Source organism: Theropithecus gelada, chromosome 16, assembly GCF_003255815.1.
Source record: "Theropithecus gelada isolate Dixy chromosome 16, Tgel_1.0, whole genome shotgun sequence".
NCBI classification, from domain to species: Eukaryota; Metazoa; Chordata; class Mammalia; order Primates; family Cercopithecidae; genus Theropithecus; species Theropithecus gelada.
This window is the reverse complement of record NC_037684.1, coordinates 66,660,039-66,680,393: the sequence shown is the minus strand read 5'-3', so window position 1 is coordinate 66,680,393 and position 20,355 is coordinate 66,660,039. Positions and strand designations below refer to the sequence as shown.

Here is a 20,355-nt window from a genome sequence, read left to right as displayed (position 1 = left end):
GCACTCCAGCCTAGAAGACAGAGCAAGACTCTGTCTCAATAATAATAATAATAAATAAAAGTAGACACAAAAATTCACAGCAGGAACAATTAGGGCAGGCATGGCCCACTAAGAACCAGATCCTTGATGACTTTATTATATCATCTCCCAGAACCCCGCAGTGATCAAGAAAAGCTTAAATTCTATTCAAGATAGTAGGTTACACAGAGCAGGATACTGTAAAATACATTCTGGAAAACTTTTCTTCCAGTAGATTTTTAAACGAACAAATACGTAAATAAGACTGGACGTGTTAAAAGGTCAACCTTAAATTTCCAGAGATTTCTGAGACGAGGAGCACACCATCCCATACCAGTACCGGGTAAATGAGGTGTAGTTACTGTCCACACTCTTGATCACCCATTGCTTGACAGAGCATCCTGTGGTTCTGCCCTTCAGTGACCTTCTTAGCACACTCTGCTCCAGTTCCACTCAGCCCCTAGGACTCTCTAAGTCTCAAAGATCTGTGTCCAACGTCAAAATCCCTACACAGCTGACTTGGCATTATACAGCCTCCGCTGGTCATTTATCCAAGTAACTTAACAAGAGTGAGAGATCAGGGCTACGACACATTTACATCTAACAAGTAAATGGTGATCCCCCAAATATAGCCAAGTTAGAGTGCTGGGCTGGCAGATTTGGGAGTATAAAGAGAGCTGGGGGGTCACACTCCCGAAATTGCTGTGACCGCAGCATCTCTAGGTAAGTGCTCACCAGTGCCCACTTTTTTGCTCCATGTAGCTATAGTTGCACCTGATCAGGTTACCAGTCAAGGGGGGTAGACAACAAAGCAGCCTTTACGGAGGGCCTACTAAGTGCAAGGTCTTGTGTGGACAAGGTTGGAGACAAAATGGAAAGACAAGACAACTGCCTTTCAAGAAATTTTTACACACCGGGCATGGTGGCTCATGCCTGTAATCCCAGCACTTTGGGAGGCCGAGGCGGGTGGATCACCTGAGGTCGGGAGTTCGAGACCAGCCTGACCAACATGGAGAAACCCCGTCTCTACTAAAAATACAAAATTAGCCAGGCATGGTGGCGCATGCCTGTAATCCCAGCTACTAGGGAGGCCTAGGCAGGAGATTCGCTTGAACCTGGGAGGTGGAGGTTGTGGTGAGCCGAGATTGTGCCATTGCACTCCAGCCTGGGCAACAAGAGCAAAACTCCGTCTCAAAAAAAAAAAAAAAAGAAAGAAAGAAAGAAAGAAAGAAACTTTTACAAGGGGTGAAAAGACAAGAATATAAGCAGTTATAAGACAAAAAATATTCACCTGCAGAACAAAACTGAATATAATGCATGATTCCTCCTCTGATTATTCAGGTCAGTGTTATACTGTTCAGTTAGCAAATTAACATGGTAACTTGTGGTATCTCTTCTGTGGTTGCTTAAGCTATTATTTGACATGTTTGTGGTTATTTAATTTGTTTCCCATGTCAGGATTTCTGAAAAATGGTTGTGGGAAGAAATGATCTCCAGCATCTTACCCATCTTACAATGTGTCATAGTCTGATTTGAATTGACTGGTTGGCAGACTGTTCTCACATGGCATATTTTATAGACTTGGGACTGGATTGAGTCTGACAGTGCAATAGCATCCCTCAGAGACTTCTGATGCTTTGAATTCAGGCCACCATCTCTACTGGGGTACTTTCTGTGATAGACTCATAGGGCTGAAAGGAACCTTGGAGATTTTCTGATGCATCTGATTCATTTTACAGAAGGAAACAGAAGCCCAAAGAAAGCATACCAGCTACTTAACAGAACTGATATTAGAATTTCTGTAGCTCTGCCTCCATATTTTTTTAAACTGAGATTCAGAATACAGTATGTAATACTTTAATTTTTTAAGAAATTGTTGAGAATTTTACAATACAGTTGGAGATTATTTAAGATGCATTAAAGACGGAGAAGGAAGGAGGCAACAAGGATAGTAAACCAAATCCTAAGTGTCTGTTCCTGCCTAAATGGGGGCTTCATGAAATGTTCCCCTGGCTCCATAAAAGCACTGAATGGTAAATAGGACGTTTGCTTAAATTACATTTGATATTGAAAATTTTTCAGACACTCGTTCCTCCTTGAGATAGCCACATAGTTTATAAACTCCTAGAACTGAGCTCCCTTAGTCCCAGGTGACTTTTCAGGTGCCCTACCTTCATCATCTGCAGGGGGAATTTAGAGCATTGAAGAGAATAAAGGAGTCTTTGTCTACAATTTATAACTTTTCTCTTATTGCCAAAAATAGGTGACTGCCCCTAAGCATCCAAGCTGCAATCTGGAGCATTCCTCTCTCTCTCTCTACTTTCTTTCTTCCCTGACCCCTCACAGCCCCCCAGTCACAAGCAGTTTCTCTAAGTTCCTATAGTAGTTTGTTTAGACTCCTTAAAAATTTGTCTTAATCCTGTTCAAAGAGTTATTCGAGCATTCTCCTATTCCTTACTAACTTTTGCATTCCTATAGGGAAGACATTGTACTTTCTTCTTCATACCCCCTTAAGGAGCTGACACAGGGCATTGTACACACAGAAGTTTCTCAAGAGAGTATTAATTAATTTTGTAATTAACCAACTACTTAAAGAGTAATGATTTTAATCAAAAGTAAAAATTCAAAACAGCAAGTTTATTTCATTCCACACCATCTACTGTGTTTCTATTTAAGGTAGATACACTGGAACAAATATAGTTTCTATATTTATTTAAACTCTTTGTAGCTCATTCAGGGTTTTCTTTTTTTTTTGGTTTGGTTTTTGTTTCTCAAATTATCCCCAGGAAGACGCTTTATTCCTGAAGGACACTGGCCATCACTTGGAAACCAAGAAGGTAAGGGTTATTTTCAGCTTGATCATGAATGCAATCATTGAAATTAGCCAACATTGTTTTACACGTTCTCATTCTTGCTACACGCATGAGAAGATGAAATTGATGAATTTGAAACCAATAACTCAACTATTCTTAACCATAGATTTTAAAATATATACAGGTTTTACCAAAGGAAGAATGGCTTCTCGTATTTGCTCATTACACCAAAATGTACAAAATATGATGCAGAATTTTGACATACAAGCTCCAAGTCAATATACAGTACTTAGTTGGCCCAGAACATGATGTTCATAGGATCCAGATGCAGTTTTTACACACAGGCTAACTTTACTACTCCTTGAGCAGACGCTGCACCTCTGAATCCGCACAGCTGCACCTTCCCTCATGCGTAATACTGAAGGAATGGGGAGGCATCCGTTCAATCCTATGCCCGGTGTGGTAATAAAAACCCTATCCCCTTAAAATGTGTGCTTATTAGAGGTAATTCTAGATGCATTGGGACCAAAAAAGGCAAGGTGTCATTGACTCATGACCACATCATTGCTGACAAGACACAGTAGTGGTGAAATTCCCAGGAGAGGGATGAAAGTTGAGAGTAGTGTCATGGTACACAGAGGGTAAACAGAGAGAGAGGAACCCTCAGAAGTGGGTGATGGAGATTAGGCAGGCGGGGGTGGTCATCTCAGTTAGAAGGTGCTTAAAGACAGGAACAGAGGTGGTTGAAGGGGCACAGCTATGCAACGCTGGAAGCAGGTCCTGCTCTTGGAACAGAGAAGAGGCTAATTAAGGAAACTCTTGAGGGTGGTGCTCAGTGGGCAGCATGAGTCATGCCTAGAGACTTGGATCAGATCTAACAAGGTGAAGTTTATCAGTCAAAAATGAATGGTCTTCCCTTGGGTCCCAACTCCCAGTTGCATAAATATAGGGAGAAGATCTGACTTAGCAACTGTGTGCACGGAGAGGATTGAGGGGCTTTGCTCGAAAGGGCGTGGCGCGTCAGCAGTGTGAGACGTGGCTGCCAACAGGCAATCACCACCTCAGGCATGACACCTAGGTCAACAGAGGTGAGGGCACACTCCAGGGGAGGGTGACATGTGGTTTGGATATCACACTGTAAGAGATTAACAGGAGTGGGTTCAGGGAAGAGTGACCGAGATGGTAAGGGATTCAGAAGGACATCATAGAAGAAGCAAACGAAGCTGAGGGTATTTAGCATGGAGAAGATAAAGCTAAGCAGGACACAGAGCAGCCATCGAAAGGGTGAAGAGTTGTCACGTAGGAAGGTTTGAACTCGTTCTGCTGTTACCAAGGGGTGGAATGAGAAACTATTGTCCTGAAATTACAGAGAGCGAGATTTTAATTTAAAGCAAGAAGAATTTTTGGCCTATCAAACCTGCTCCAAAGACAAAAGAGTTGTGCCTAAAAATATTCAACTAGGTTAGACGCACCATTGCAGGAGTATGGAGGGATAACTCAAGCATCAGCTAGGTAATACTACTAGGAAATACTGGGTTCTGAGTCACGGTTAGAGTAAATGAAGGGAGAAAACTCTCTACTTGAAAACTGTCAGTGAGGTCCAGATGGAAAAGTCTTGTTTTTCCAGGAGGACTAAAAATATGGCTCAATTATCAGTTATGGCAGCCTTTCCCTGACTTCAGACTTTATTCTTCTATTGCCATCGCCAAGTTTTGCAATAGCCATGTTAACACCAATACTGTCAATTTGCTTAATATTTTTATTTACATTGATTCATTTTTTTCTTATTTGTTTTTAAAGTTACCTATGTTCTTGCTATATCAGCATTAGCTGAGAAATTTGTAAGATATTTATTTAAAAGCTCAAACCCAACCCCAGACCTAGTGAATATTCACAGCAGGATTCATATGCCCATTTATGTTTGAGAAACACTCATTGATATCATAGAATACATGGATGTAGCACACTTCCTAAACGTTAAGCAAATATTACCTTATTTCTATCAATTCTGATTTTTGTACATTTTTTACAAGTTTCTCTGTGAAATGAGGATGCATATCACAATCTATAGAAAGGAGCATTGCAGTTTAAATTAGCTGCATTTTTTTCTTTATTTGTGGAACTTATCATTGATGGCATGTTTTGATAAAATAAGGTAATAGGCTTTTAAAAAAGCATACAAATATTAAATTAAGAAATATTTGCCTAAAATTATTTTGTGTACAAGCAATGAGACTGTGCCGTGGTTTTGGCTTTGGAAAAGCAGACTAGTTTCATAAAAGTAATGCTTTAAACCAGTGGTTCCCAAACATCTCTCTGAGGCTCTTATCAAAAAATTAGTTTCCCTGGTCCCAGTCACAGAGATTATGTTACAGACGGTTTTGATGTAAATCATCTTCCAACACTTTTGGGTATCATGCTTAACGCTAAGTCAAGCTACATATTATAATGTTGTAAACCTGTAACCAGTCAGGATTCCCTTATGCAATAGGGCAGTCATTCTCAAAGTGTGGTCTGTGGGTCCTTGTAGAATCCCAAGAACTTTTTAGGAGGTACGTGAGGCTAAAACAATTTCACAATAATACCCAGCTGTTATTTGCCATTTTCACTGCATGAGTGATGCAAAAGCAAGGATGAATAAATGGCTGGTACCTTATTACAAATCAAGGCACGACACCAAACTGCATTAGTAATTACTGTATTCTTCACTACCATACACTTGCACTAAAAAGTTTCATTAATAATTTTATGTGATGAAATGGGAAGTCCACCAAAGTTTGATGGTTGTCTCCTGGAAAAGCACACGTGCATTTGTGTGAGTTGCAAGCTGAACTAGCCACTTCATTCACAAAGCACCATTTTAATTTAAAAGACCAACTAGCAGAGAAGCTATGGTTATTCAGACTTGGGTATTTGGCAAACATGTTCTCCAAAAGGGACAATGTAGTTGTCATCTTGAGGAAAAACTGACAGCATTTGTTATAAATCACAACTTTGAGCCTTCAAATATAAACGAGAATGTATTTATATCATTTATATCATTCTCGTGTATCAAATATAAACGAGAAAACATGTATTTGCCACCATTAGCTTGACAGCTTCCTAGTACTGAAAGAATTTTCAAATGATATCATGGTGGTGATATTAATGACTGTAATTTTTTTATATTGCGTAAGAAAATGTGTCCACATTTGGAAGTACTATATAATTCAGTGAACCAGTGTTTTCCAAACAACCACATATGGGAAGTCCACATATGGGAAAAGAAGCCCACATATGGGAAAAGAAGATCCACTCAAAATGCAAGACAGACTAGTGGATTATAATGTAATGGAGTATGAAATGTTTATTGATATGGCTTCAGATTCCACATTGCAACTAGCCTTTAAGAAACTACCACTTGTCAAGCTTTGGTAGAGTAAGAAGAAAATTCACAATTATGTGAAAAGGTGACTAAAATACTCTTGCCTTTTCTGAATTACATAGCTAAATATTTTATATTTACTCTCACCAAACATACAGCAATGGCATGAATACAGAAGCAGATATGAGAATCCAACAGTCTTTCATTAAGGAGACAGTAAAGAGATCCGCAAAAAAAAAGAAAAACAACATTATCCTTCTCACTAATTTTTTTTTGTTTTGGAAAATATGGTAATTTTTATTAAAATATTTATGTTGGCCAGGCACAGTGGCTCACGCTTGTAATCCCAGCACTTTGGGAGGCCGAGGTGGGCAGATCACCTGAGGTCAGGTGGGTGGGTCTTGGGTAGGTCTGAGATTCTGAATTTCTTAATGAAGTCCTGCCTGAAGCTGCTACATTTCAAGCACTCTGAGAACAGGAAGGCACTATGCCAGCCACCCTCAGTGTGGTCCCTGGATCAGCAGTATCTGCATCACCTGGGAACTTGCTAGAAATGCCCATTTTTAGGCTTCACTTCAGACTTGCTGAATCAGAAACTATTGGGACCCGGCCGTAATCTGTGCTTTAACAACCCCTCAAGGGGATTCTGGCATGTTAAAGTTTGGGATCATCGCCCTGGGCCATTTTGCCTCCCATCATCTTGTTATTTAAATAAATGTGACAAATCTTCATGTTCAAGTCATTCACTTTTCACGGGGCTAACCGAAAAGTCTAATAAGAATTATCTGGCCGGGCGCGGTGGCTCAAGCCTGTAATCCCAGCACTTTGGGAGGCCGAGACGGGCGGATCACGAGGTCAGGAGATCAAGACCATCCTGGCTAATCCGGTGAAACCCTGTCTCCACTAAAAAAAAAATACAAAAAACTAGCCGGGCGAGGTGGCGAGCGCCTGTAGTCCCAGCTACTCGGGAGGCTGAGGCAGGAGAATGGCGTAAACCGGGGAGGCGGAGCTTGCAGTGAGCTGAGATCCGGCCACTGCACTCCAGGCTGGGTGACAGAGCAAGACTCCGCCTCAGAAAAAAAAAAAAAAAAAAGAATTATCAGCATTCCAATGACGATTTTCAAATATTCTTAAGATTTTAGAACGACACAGAGATCACAGGCTCAAACACGATGAGCGATTTAGAAAGTGCTTCCTAGGCCGGACGCAGTGGCTCATGCCTGTAATCCCAGCACTTTGGGCGGTCGAGGCGGGCAGATCGCCTGAGGTCAGGAGTTCAAGACCAGCCTGGCCAACATGGTGAAATCCCCTCTCTACTAAAAATATAAAAAAATTAGCTGAGTGTGGTGACAGGCACCTGTATTCCCAGCTACTCGGGAAGCTGAGGCAGGAGAATCACCTGAACCTGGGAGGCAGAGATTGCAGAGCCAAGATTGCAACCTGGAGCCATTGCACTTCAGCCCGGGCAACAAGAGCAAAACTCTGTCTGAAAAAAAAAAAAAAAAAAAAAAAAGGAAAGAAAGTACTTCCTGAAGCCTCTTTTATTGGGTTCACCTTGGCTCTAATTGATTCAGACATGCACACATGGGACTGAACTAAAATACTCCCAAAATCGACACTCAGAGGATAAAAAAACAACCTTCATACTTTTTTCTTAGAATAAAATATCCTCTTTAGCTTATTCCCGCTTGCACACTTGAAGCTCCTAGACCTGGCCATAGATCCCTCAGGACCTATGTTCAATCTAGGAGCCTTTGAATCTGGCCGCCTGTTTGAATGGAATAAGGGTTGGGGCCCTGCAGCTTCAGTAGTCACCCAAGCACAAGACTCAGCAGTCCCTCTGGTCTTCCCAGCCCTCTGCAGCCATGAGCTCTGATGCAGAAATGGCCATTTTTGGAGAAGCAGCTCCCTACCTCCGGAAACCAGAGAAGGAGAGAATCGAGGCTCAGAATCGTCCATTCGATTCCAAGAAAGCCTGCTTTGTAGCAGATGATAAGGAAATGTATGTGAAAGGCATGATCCAGAGTAGGGAAAATGACAAAGTCATAGTCAAGACCCTCGATGACCGGGTGAGTGTTGATTGCAGATGTCTTCGATAATATGGACATGCTCATTTTTCTTTGGAGTAGAATATTAGAAATTGCATGCTGGTCCTTTGGAATCTGAAGATAGAACAAAACTTAGTTTATCTGCTCTGCGGTGAACTAGCAGGTGAAAGCTGCTATTGCATGCATCTTCACTCTTGCCCTTTTCCTACTCCAAGGACTTGGGCTTTGAGGGGTTTTGTTGTGTTTGCTTTAAAGGAAGACAGCAGGTGAGGGCACAAAAGGTTGGGCTATGTAAGGAAAAGGCTGATAACTGGATGGGCTGACCAATTATACCTCTCTGGGCTGTAGAGTGGCTCCTACAGAGGAAGCTCTGGAGCCATTGACGCGTTTAATGTGGAGAATTATCATGTACCATTCAGTACTTACTGGGCATCCACCAGGTCTAGGTCCCAGCATTGATTGCTTTGCAGATATAAGCATACCTCTGCACCTGCTTTCCCAGAGTTTCCCAAAGATGTATATGGCAGGTATGAATCTCATTTCACAAACTCAGGCATATGAGACAGACCTTGCTTTTATTAAACTTATTAATAAGTTATTAAACTTAGCCTCTGATTCCGGCCCCTTTTCAGTGGGCTGGGACAAATTTTTTTCAGTCACTCTTGGGGTTACTCCACCACCAACCGCCTCAGGGATGTGTCACGTTTTCAGAACCTTACACAGCACCACAATGGGGACTCACAGCCTCCCTGGAGGATCTATTAAGAAATAAGCCCCAGTCTGGCCAGGCACGGTGGCTCACGCCTGTAATCCCCACACTTTGGGAGGCTGAGGCGGGCAGATCATGAGGTCAGGAGATCGAGACCATCCTGGCTAACACAGTGAAACCCCGTCTCTACTAAAAATACAAAAAATTAGCCGGGCATGGTGGTGGGCACCTGTAGTCCCAGCTACTCAGGAGGCTGAGGCAGGAGAATGGCATGAACCTGGGAGGCAGAGCTTGCAGTGAGCCGAGATCATGCCACTGCACTCCAGCCTGGACAACAGAGTGAGACTCCTAAAAAAAAAAAAAAAAAGAAAGAAAGAAAGAAAAGAAAAGAAATAAACCCCAGTTCTTAGAGGTTCAGGATACATAGACTTTTCTGCCTCCCCTTTGGCTACCTGGGGTGTCTGTCTCTCTTTTTCTAGTCTGGGGTGGTGGAGTGGAAATGCCTCCCTTCCTCAAAAAATTTGGTCTGTACCAGCGAAACTCCTTCTGTTTACCTTTTCTGTGAAACCTTCAAAGTTTTCCTAAGGACTTAGGCTTTTGGAAATCAAAATCCAGGAAGTATTACAAGCTCTTTTCCTTTTCTTGACCTATTTTCTATCTTTCCTGAGCCATGGAGTACAGAGCCAGCTTGAATGGGGGAGAAAGGTGGGAAAAACACACAGAAGGGAAAAAAATAAATAAATAATTTTCTGAAAATATTCAGCAAAGAACCATGATGCACCCCCAAATGTTTGAACTATTAGAGCAGAGGTACAAATAATTATGGGAGCCTTGAAGCAATAGGGGAGAGAGGAGATGGGTCGTGGAAGGGGTGGTGCTAGATATGAGCTTTGAAAGTTTCTAAACTAAATTTTCATGAAGACATTCGAGCTGAAGGAACCCTCATGAGCAGAGATATTGAGGTGGAAAAGCACAGAACACTTGGGAGCAGTTCTTTGTAACCTTCCAACCTTTGTCTCATCACAGCACTCGCAGTCAATAAGGTAAACAGAGGCAACCTGGCCTTTGGGCCCAAGGGCTCCAAAGCTCTGCACACCTGTAACCCACTCCTGGTACACCTGATAACAGGATGACGGGGGGGATCAGACCAGAATTGGTCACGTAGTTTGACTAGAAACAGATTCTTCAAGAACTGTTATTTATGGATCATGTCTGGTCATGGAAAGGATCCACAAAATTATCCATCACAATGGGTAATTACTCCACAATATCTCACTACTTCCGCCACACCAGTAAAGTGCAATGCAGGCACTTGGCTCACCCATTTATTACCTGCTTTTCCTCTCAATACCCAGACGCTCACTCTGAACAATGACCAGGTCTTCCCCATGAACCCTCCCAAATTTGACAAGATCGAGGATATGGCCATGATGACTCACCTGCATGAACCTGCCGTGCTGTACAACCTCAAAGAGCGCTACGCAGCCTGGATGATCTACGTGAGTGTCTGTAAACACCTTTTTATTTCATATCTCTCTCTGAGTAAAAACAAGATCCAAATGATAAATGTTCTGATTTTCCCAGACCTACTCAGGCCTCTTCTGTGTCACCGTCAACCCCTACAAGTGGCTGCCAGTGTACAACCCTGAGGTGGTGGCTGCCTACAGAGGCAAAAAGCGCCAGGAGGCTCCACCCCACATCTTCTCCATCTCTGACAATGCCTATCAGTTTATGCTGACTGGTGAGTAATTTCTTTGATTCACATTTTTTGAAGCCATCCTTAGTTAATTTTTCAAGCTTTTTTGGGGGGCATTGGTCATCTGAATGGTGCAATAATCAAAGTGATCTTCGGAGAGTCCAATGATTTGGGGATGAAAAGCAAGGGGTACATCTTCCATTGCCAGTCACAGTGCATGACAAGGCCTGTGGTTATGGCTGAAGCTACACTGAGCTCATGCTTATTTGGGAGAAGGTGGAATGCAACGAGATGCCCTACATTTGTCCCCAGGGAACTCCCAATCCAGGTGTACTTTGAAGAGAAACTATATTGGTAGCCACTCAGAGAAATGGGTAAAGCAGTTTTCCTGCCTTCTTCCCCAAACTCGGTCTCCCTATCAACTCCTTAAATTTCCAGAACGACCTGGGGAGTAGAGACATGGTAACACCGTCATGCCATGATGCCTAATATCAAGTCTGTCTGTTCAGCCTTCACCTGACTTGACTTGGAACAGATACTAGAAGTAGAAGCAAGGCTGGGCGCAGTGGCTCACGCCTGTAATCCTAGCACTTTGGGAGGCCGAGGCAGGTGGATCACCTGAGGTCAGGAGTTCGGGGCCAGCCTGGCCAACATGATGAAACCCTGTCTCTAGTAAAAATATAAAAAATGAGCCAGGCGTGGTAGTGGGCACCTGTAATCCCAGCTACTCAGGAGGCTGAGGCAGGAGAATTGCTTGCACCTGGGAAGAGGAGGTTGTGGTGAACTGAGATCTCGCCACTGCACTTCAGCCTGGGCAACAAGAGTGAAACTCCATCTCAAAAAAAAAAAAAAAAAAAAAGAAGCACACATCTGAGACCTATGGATGCTTAAAAATCATCTAATGCAATGGTGCCCAAACTTCTGTCATTTCTTTCTCACAATCACATTCCTTGTCATGTCTGCAAACTTAATATTTTTCTTGAAATCAATTAATGTTACATTAATTTTAAAGGGAAGACTAATACCACAATTTCTATTAGTTTGCTACAGCTGCTGTAACAGAGTATCACAGACTGGGGGGCTTATGCAATAGAAATGTACTGTCTCACAGTCCTAGACGATAGAAGTCTGAGGTCAAGGTGTCAGCAGGATTGGTTCGTGTGAGGACGCTGAGAGAGAATCTGGCCCATGCCTCTCTCCCAGCTTCTATGGTTTGCTAGCAGAAATCTTTGTTGTTTTTGATTTATAGAAACATCACCCTGATTCCTGCCTTAATCTTCATATGACATTCTCCCTGTGTGCTTGTGTGTCTCCAAATTTCTTCTGTTTATAAGGATACCAGTCACATTAGATCAGGGGGTTGCCCTACTCCAGCATGACCTCATCTTGACTAAATACCTTACATCTTATGTCCAAATAAGGTCACATTCTGAGGTACTAGGGGTTAGAAATTCAATATATGAATTTTAGGGGGACACAGTTCAAACCATGCTCTATTGTAAGTGAAAAACCAGTATCACTTTTCACAAGTAGAAGGTCAAGGTAAAAGAAAAATGCAATAAAACCAATCAGCATCTATAAATGTTAATGAAAAGCTGTGGTCCCACAAGGTCTGAACCTGACACTTGCTTTCTTTATGGAAAAGGATGACGGAAAAGTGCTAGCAGGGAGTTAAAGATCTACGAACATGAGTAACTTCTACACTGTGGGATTCACCACAGTGAGTGGAGAATCATTTACCTCCCAGGCTGGTCATGTTACACATTCCACATTTGAGAAATCTGCCTAAATTGTCCCAGAGAAGATTAGACATGCCCAAATCACACCACTGGTTAATGGCAAAGACATTAACTAGAGCCCATGTTCTCCAGCCTCCCCCAGTGTTACTTTATTTTAATGTTCTGTTTGTTGTTTATTTGTTTTGTTTTGCTTCCCTCTGCATTTCTAGATCGAGACAACCAGTCTATCCTCATCACGTGAGTAACCCCTGTTTGCACCATCATGTCCTGGAAACCAGTGCCCTCCATGCCACTCTCCTTTATCCCATTTACTTTTAAATTGGCAGTGGAGAATCCGGGGCTGGGAAGACTGTGAACACCAAGCGTGTCATCCAGTATTTTGCAACAATTGCAGTTACTGGGGACAAGAAGAAGGAGACACAGCCAGGCAAAATGCAGGTGAGCAGCCACTGCATCTGGAGGCTTATTGGAATAAGTGTCATTTAAAGCCTGGATGAGCACCAAGTGTATGCAGGGTATGCACTCAGCAGAGATGGCAAATAGGAAAAACCCTTTCTTTCCTCTCTGTATCCTCACACAGAACACATCTGACATCAAATGTATGGGATTTTCCCATGTCGAACAATTCTCCAATTCTCTGCAGACACCAACTGGGTGTCCTACAATTCAATTCAATTCTGATACTCACTACCTAGAGAAAGCATCAAATCCCACAAGTTAAGGGCTCTGTCCTGCAAAACTGCCCCCACTTTAGATACCAGGGACTAGTCCGGGCCTCCTGAACTTCTAACCAAGCAGCTATTCATCAGGGGAATCTCACAACCCCCTTCTCAGGTTCGCTAATTACCTAGAACGGTTCACAGAACTCAGAGAAACACTTTGCTTACATTTGCCAGTTTGTTATAAAGGATGTTACAAAGGATGCAGTTGAAAAGCCAAGTGGAAAAGATGTCTAGGGCAAGGTATGGGGGAGGGGCATAGTCTCTGCAGGTGACATCCTCCCAGCACCCGCAGGTGTTCATCAACCTGGAAACCTCTCTGAAGCCTTCTGTGTAGGGTTTTTACAGAGGCCCCATTACACGAGCATGATTCATTAAATCACTGGCCATTGATGACTGACTCAACCTCCAGCCCTTTTATCCTTCCCGGGGTCAGGGATAGGACTGAAAGTTCCAACCCTCTAATCACATGGTTGGTTCCCTGGCAACCAGCCCCCATCCTGAGCTTTCCAGGACTCCGAAGCCACCAATCATCTCATCAGCACACACAAAGACATTTATCCCTTCAGATATTCCAAGGGTTTTAGGAGCTGTGTACCAGGAAACTAGAAAAAGACCAAAATATACCATTCCTATTATATCACAGTATCACATGGAGCAAAGCAGGAAGTGGTTCCACCAGAATGGACTTGAGTTCTGGCACCAGCTCCATCAGCGACAGCTGAGGGACTTTGACCAATGCCACATCCTCCTCTGGAGAAAGAATGTTTACACCAGTGGTTTTCAGACTGGAGTACACATCAGAATCAGCAGGAGGGATTCTTAACAAAGGGCGGCAGAGCCCAGGCCCAGAATTCCTGATGGTGTAGATCTAGGGTGGGGCCTCATAGTTTGCATTTTTCTTCCTTTTTATTTTGTACAGACAGGGTCTCACTCTGTCACCCAAGCTGGAGTACAATGGCACACCATCATAGCTCACTGTAACCTCAAACTCCTGGGCTCAAGTGATCGTCCTGCTTCAGCCTCCTGTGTAGTTAGTACTACAGGAACCACCATGCTTGGCTCATTTTTAAATTTTTTGTAGAGATGGAATCTCACTATGTTGCCCAGGCTGGTATCAGACCATTGGCCTCAAGTAATCCTCCTGCCTCGGCCTCCCAAAGTGCTAATGACAAGCGTGAGCTACCATACCTGGCATTTCTCCCATATTCCCAGGTAGTGTTCATGCTGCTGGTCCAGGGACCACACTTTGAGAACCGTTAGGTTTGACAGTATTTTTTAAGTTTTTCTGGGCCCAGAAGGGTGAAGGTGAAAACTCTGCTTTCTAGAGTGGATTTCTGAATAATCATTTGCATATTTTTTGGTACATAAAAAATCTTTTTGAGAACCACTGTTTTTATTGTATTATCTCTTGGATCACTTGCTTTACTCACATTCTATATCTCCTTTTGAACACAAATATCTGTGATACTAGGTGGGTCATATTACATGCAATGACAGAGGTACGTGTTATTAAAATCTATGAGTTATAATGAAATGTTATCAGAAAGACAGTCTGGATGTTCTGATGGAGGGAGTAATATTCCTGCCTAGAACCTGGTATGACCAGAAGTCACTTCGATGCTATGCTAATAAAAGCCTGCCTAGGATGGCACCTTGAAGACGCCTTAGGTCTGGTGGGGGTGGGGGTGTAGGTACTGCACTGACCACCAGGTGGAGCTGGTCGACACCTCTCCCTGAACCTACCCAGAGCACCCACAGTTGTATTCACCAAGGAGCTGCTTTAGAAAACCATCCAAAGCCCTCTTTTTCCTCTTCTTGTTTGTGATTAGGGAACCCTGGAGGATCAGATCATCCAAGCCAACCCGCTGCTGGAGGCCTTTGGAAATGCCAAGACTGTGAGGAATGACAACTCCTCAAGATTTGTAAGACCCAGCCCAATTTTCAAGTATCCTCCCAAAACCATACCCTCTCCTGAAATACTGAATATGAAAAACTGCCCCATAAACTAGAATATACGGGGAACTTTTTCTACCGCCAAGTGATTGAGATCCGTCTACCCACTGGGAATATTTTGATACACTTTGAGGAAGGTGTTGGTTTGGCTCCGGCAGAGGGAGGATTTGCCGTCCTACCCTAACTAGGCGATGTCACCTCACAGCATCCTGAAGTCACTCACATGATTCACATCCCACAATTAGAGATCAACTTTATGCTAAAATGGGTCTCTCTGTGTGGAAACATTTTAAAATGTAAACATCCATTAAGCCATATCTATTGACCTAGCCACGGAAACCTTAGTGTGAATTAAGTTAGCAGATTTGACCTCTTCCAACTCAGCAGGGATTGGGAGCATGGAAAACCTAGTGAAGGCAAAAGAGCTCAAAAATTTTAAATAGGCTGGACACGGTGACTCACGCTTGTAATCCCAGCACTTTAGGAGGCTGAGGTGGGTGGATCACTTGAGGCCAGGAGTTCGAGACTAGCCTGGCCAACATGGCGAAACCCCATCTCTACTAAAAATACAAAAAATTAGCTGAGCATGGTGGTGCCTGCCTGTAATCCCAGCTACTTGGGAGGCTGAGGCAGGAGAATTGCTTGAACCCAGGAGGCGGAGGTTGCAGTGAGCTGAGATTGCAACACTGCACTCCAGCCTGGGCAACAGAAGGCAACTCTGTCTCAAAAAAAAAAAAAAAAAAAAGATGGAATAGATTCATACTGAAGACATTGAAGGATGTGTGCCATCCTTCAACTTTTTACTTAGGATTGGCTTAATCAAAAAGACATTTACTTCCCATTGGAAATAAACACACATCCAACCCTCTATTTTATTTCACTGGCCAGTGGAGCAAGTACTCAGAGGCGAAGCCATCATTTGTGCCTATGGTTGCAAAAGTACATTAAAACTTCACACATCTGAGTAGTTGGATAGTCTCAAACTTGTATTTTGTCGCCCCTCAAAGATAAAATGGTTATCGATGACGAAGTAGATACATTTATCAAGTACCATGGCTCTGAGCCTTGACTTTTGTTTCCTTGGATATGTGCTTTGCACTGCCAATCTGTATGTGTATCCTCCCCGGTGCCCAGATAAACTCCTCTTCCTTGTGGAAGGTCTGGGCACATGTTACATGGCAGAGGTATGTTACCCATGCCTGGACCAAGTTAGTTATTGCACTGGCCTGATACCAGCTTAACGTGAAAGCCGATACCTTCAGGCACTCCCTCTTCTCATTCCCATTTACTGAGTTCATGGGCCTCTACTCTTAGCCCTGACCCAGAAGTCACAATCATTCTAATTATTTTGTCCTCTTTCCACCCTCCAAATATTTGCAGGCTAGGGATGACTTCCATTGTCTTCCATTTAGCAGCTAAAAATACTTAACACCCAGCACTTACAATGCACGGGTGCCTTTACTGATCCTCCACTAACTTTTCCTAGGGTTCATTCAGAAAATATTGAGGCATTACTAAGTATCATCCACATTTCAGTTCACCCATTGCTGTAGGGGAACAAGCAAGAAAACATATTTTTGTCCTCAAATTTGCTCGCAGTGTTGCTGAGGACCAATTAAGCAGATAATGTATGAAGCAGGTGCATACACACAAACACACATATGAAATTTTACCTCCCACTCCCTAGAAAGTGGGCCACCTAGACCCTGAGTTGTTCTTTTAGCAGCCAGAGAGCCAGGCCTGAGCCTGAGCCCAGACCTGTGAGCTAGATTTGTCTGTAGTCAGCCATACGTGAAACTCAGGCAAGAAATCTCAGAAGTAGCATCTACTAAAATACAAGCAAAAAAAAAAAAGACAGAACAATCCGACCAGTTAGAATTCAAAGGCATTATGAAGATTCAAGAATCCAGGTATAAGAGAACAGGATAAAAACCAGGCAGGTAGTCAAGAATGGAGTAGTCCCAAGAAGAGAGCTGAAGAAGGAGCCTATGGGCATCCCCTGAGTTGTAGGAACAGGACCAGGTGCTTGGGTAGAACTACCTGAGTCCTGGCTGACCCAGCTTGGGAGCTCTGGGCACCAGGTGGAGAGGTGCCCATGTTCTGGCATCCCTTCCTCCCGAGCCAAGGAGAGGTCACGGTGGCCAGTATCAATGACAGTGAAGGACTGTTGGCGACAGATGTAAGCATGCCATTAATTTGTTTGTTTGTGGACAGAATTATTGAGTTTATGAACTGAGAGACACGTTAGTGAGCTAATGGGAAAACTGAAATCCAGGGATACTAAGTGATTAGACTCAAGATCTCAGAGATCAAGGGCTCAGAGAATTAGTACAGACCGGCCCCTCCCTACTCAGCTCCTCCTCACAGCATTCCAAAATGGGAATCCAGAAGGTTCACCGAGGCAGGCCTTCAGTTCTGTTCTCTAGCATTTTTGCATTTATAATTTATCTGTGGCAGCACCTATCCAAGGCCAGCCACAAAAACCGTATAAATCAAATAACTGTAACGTTTGTCCACCTGTTATTGGACAGGGGAAGTTCATTCGGATTCATTTTGGAGCCACAGGAAAGCTGGCATCGGCAGACATCGAAACCTGTGAGTCCAGACACTATAAAACTGTTGGTGTTTTGGCCACAAAAGCACCACCTGAGAACCTGAAATCACGTTATTTTTGTTACCTTAGATCTGTTAGAAAAATCCAGAGTGACATTTCAATTATCCAGTGAGAGAAGCTATCATATTTTCTACCAAATTTTGTCAAACAAGAAGCCAGAACTAATTGGTAAGCTCTTGGAATACTTTTCTTATCTTCCAAATCAGTGACATTGGGGGAAAAAAAAAACCCAGAGTAAGTTATGCATAAGCCATTAAAGGGATCTCTGTGTTTCACAGACTTGCTTCTGATCTCCACCAACCCCTTTGACTTCCCCTTCGTGAGCCAAGGAGAAGTCACAGTGGCCAGTATCGATGACAGTGAAGAACTGCTGGCGACCGATGTAAGCGTGCCATTTATTTGTCTGTTTATGCACAGAATTATTGAGTTTATGAACTGAGAGACACGTTAGTGAGCTAATGGGAAAACTGAAATCCAGGGATACTAAGTGATTAGACTCAAGATCTCAGAGATCAAGAGCTCAGAGAATTAGCACAGATTGGCCCCTCCCTACTCAGCTCCTCCTCACAGCATTCCAAAATGGGAATCCAGAAGGTTCACCGAGGCAGGCCTTCAGTTCTGTTCTCTAACATTTTAACTAGAATGCATTTTTGCATTTATAAGACCTTTAACATAACATTTGTTGAAAGTTTTCATGTTGCAAAACCATCTACATGGTTCTTCAAGAAAATTTAGAAAATATAAAAAAGTATGAAGCAGAAAATCAACCCTACTCTGTAACAGCCTCTCCATTTTTCTTTCTGCCTTTCACTTTAGGCTCACCTTAGACACCCGGCTCCTCAATACACCTGTCTGGCCTGTGGTGTTTATTTGGGGGAAGTACCTGCAGGATCAATAATAATAATAACAGTAATAACTAAATATATTGAGCACTTACATGTGCCAGACACTGAGATAAGTGGCTTTACCTGCATTATCTCATAGTCTCAAAAGCAACTCTGGCGTAGGTGTCATTATCGTCTCCATTTTATAAATGTGGAAGCTGACTCTTAAAATATATATAATTTTCTGGAAGACACAGTTCGTCAGTGACAGAGTCTTTCCCTTCCTTCCTACCTTCCTTCCTTCCTTTCTCTCTCTCTCTTTCCTTCCTTCCTTCTTTCCTTCCTTCCTTCCTCTCTCTCTCTTTCCTTCCTTCCTTCCTTCCTTCCTTCCTTCCTTCCTTCCTTCCTTCCTTCCTTCCTTCCTTCCTCTCTCTTTCCTTCCTTTCTTTCTTTCTTTCTTTCTTTCTTTCTTTCTTTCTTTCTTTCTTTCTTTCTTTCTTTCTTTCTTTCTTTTTCTTTCTTCTTTCCTTCCTTCTTTCCTTCTTTCTTCTCTTCTTTCTTTTTTCAGACAGAGTCTCACTCTGTCGCCCAGGCTGGAGTGCCATGACATTCTCCAAAAGGGTCCCCAGGCAGTAATGCTTTCATCTGCTCCTTTCAATGTTTTTGAAAGAGTTCTTTCTTTCTCTTTTAACCTACAATGACCCCTCCCTAGGACAGAGATATGCATCCCTGAAATGGGATATGGATTCAAGGGATGGCCATCATGGCCTCGGAATCTCTCCTCCCCATATATCCCAGCTCCTGGCATAGGCTCATTCTCCACTAAAAGGGGGTGCCACTCCAAGAATGCCTGACTCTCCAATATCATCCTGCTGGTGTTGGCCTACTGGGTCTATCCTACCTGCTCACCAAACATGTCCAGACATGTTTCAGTCCTACCAACGGACACTCTACAGGCTCAGATTGCAAACCCTACTGCATAATCAATATGTGAACGCCAGGGAAGAATTTCTTTTAGTTGAAACCTTTGTGGTGGAAGACAGGCAACGTGGTTATAAAAGCAAACCAGCAATGACCATAGGTTTTGAAGGGACCGAGACCTAACTCCAGTCCCAGTCTTATCACACCCTCCCTGTATGACTTTTGACAGGCTGCTTACCAACTAGACCCTCAATTCTTCATCCAGAAATTTGGAAAAACCTGCACAGCTAAAGAAAGGGGCTTCATGAGGATTTAATAAGAACATAGAGATGATGCCTACCCAATGTCTAGCACATAGAAAGGGCTCTGCAAAAGCTTGCCCCTTTCTCATTTGGGAAATGATGATACCATCTTGGATGATCTTCCCTTCCAGATCTAATATTCTATAATGCATATTGATTGTCTTGAGTCCGAACAATGCTGGAATTTCTGGATTACAATGCCGAACTCTTAAGCCATTGAACATTATTTCCCAGTCATTCTCCATGACATTCCCAGCTCTCAGTATCATTCGATGGTTCCCAATAGCCTCATCCAGAAAATTGCCCCCCAAATCTATGTACAGTGCGAAAAGATCATAATCAGTTCTCCCCAGCACTTTGGGAGGCCGAGACGGGCGGATCATGAGGTCAGGAGATCGAGATCATCCTGGCTAACCCGGTGAAACCCCGTCTCTACTAAAAAATACAAAAAACTAGCCGGGCGAGGTGGCGGGCGCCTGTAGTCCCAGCTACTCCGGAGGCTGAGGCAGGAGAATGGCGTGAACCCGGGAGGCGGAGCTTGCAGTGAGCTGAGATCTGGCCACTGCACTCCAGCCTGGGCGACAGAGTGAGACTCCATCTCAAAAAAAAAAAAAAAAAAAAAAAAAAAGATC

At 43.1% G+C, this 20,355-nt stretch overlaps 1 protein-coding gene across 1 annotated transcript in view; it reads left to right on the top strand.

Moving 5' to 3' along the window:
* Positions 1-714: 714 nt before the first annotated feature.
* The window catches only part of MYH13 (myosin heavy chain 13), a 72,446-nt gene continuing 52,805 nt past the window's right edge, over positions 715-20,355 (top strand). The window contains exons 1-11 of the mRNA XM_025362001.1: positions 715-741; positions 2,805-2,855; positions 8,049-8,264; positions 10,308-10,451; positions 10,537-10,693; positions 12,597-12,624; positions 12,714-12,825; positions 14,939-15,031; positions 17,594-17,657; positions 17,746-17,844; positions 17,955-18,058. Of these exons, the coding sequence (XP_025217786.1) occupies positions 8,061-8,264; positions 10,308-10,451; positions 10,537-10,693; positions 12,597-12,624; positions 12,714-12,825; positions 14,939-15,031; positions 17,594-17,657; positions 17,746-17,844; positions 17,955-18,058 (1,005 nt within the window). The 5' untranslated portion in view covers positions 715-741; positions 2,805-2,855; positions 8,049-8,060. The remainder of the gene's footprint in view (positions 742-2,804; positions 2,856-8,048; positions 8,265-10,307; positions 10,452-10,536; positions 10,694-12,596; positions 12,625-12,713; positions 12,826-14,938; positions 15,032-17,593; positions 17,658-17,745; positions 17,845-17,954; positions 18,059-20,355) is intronic.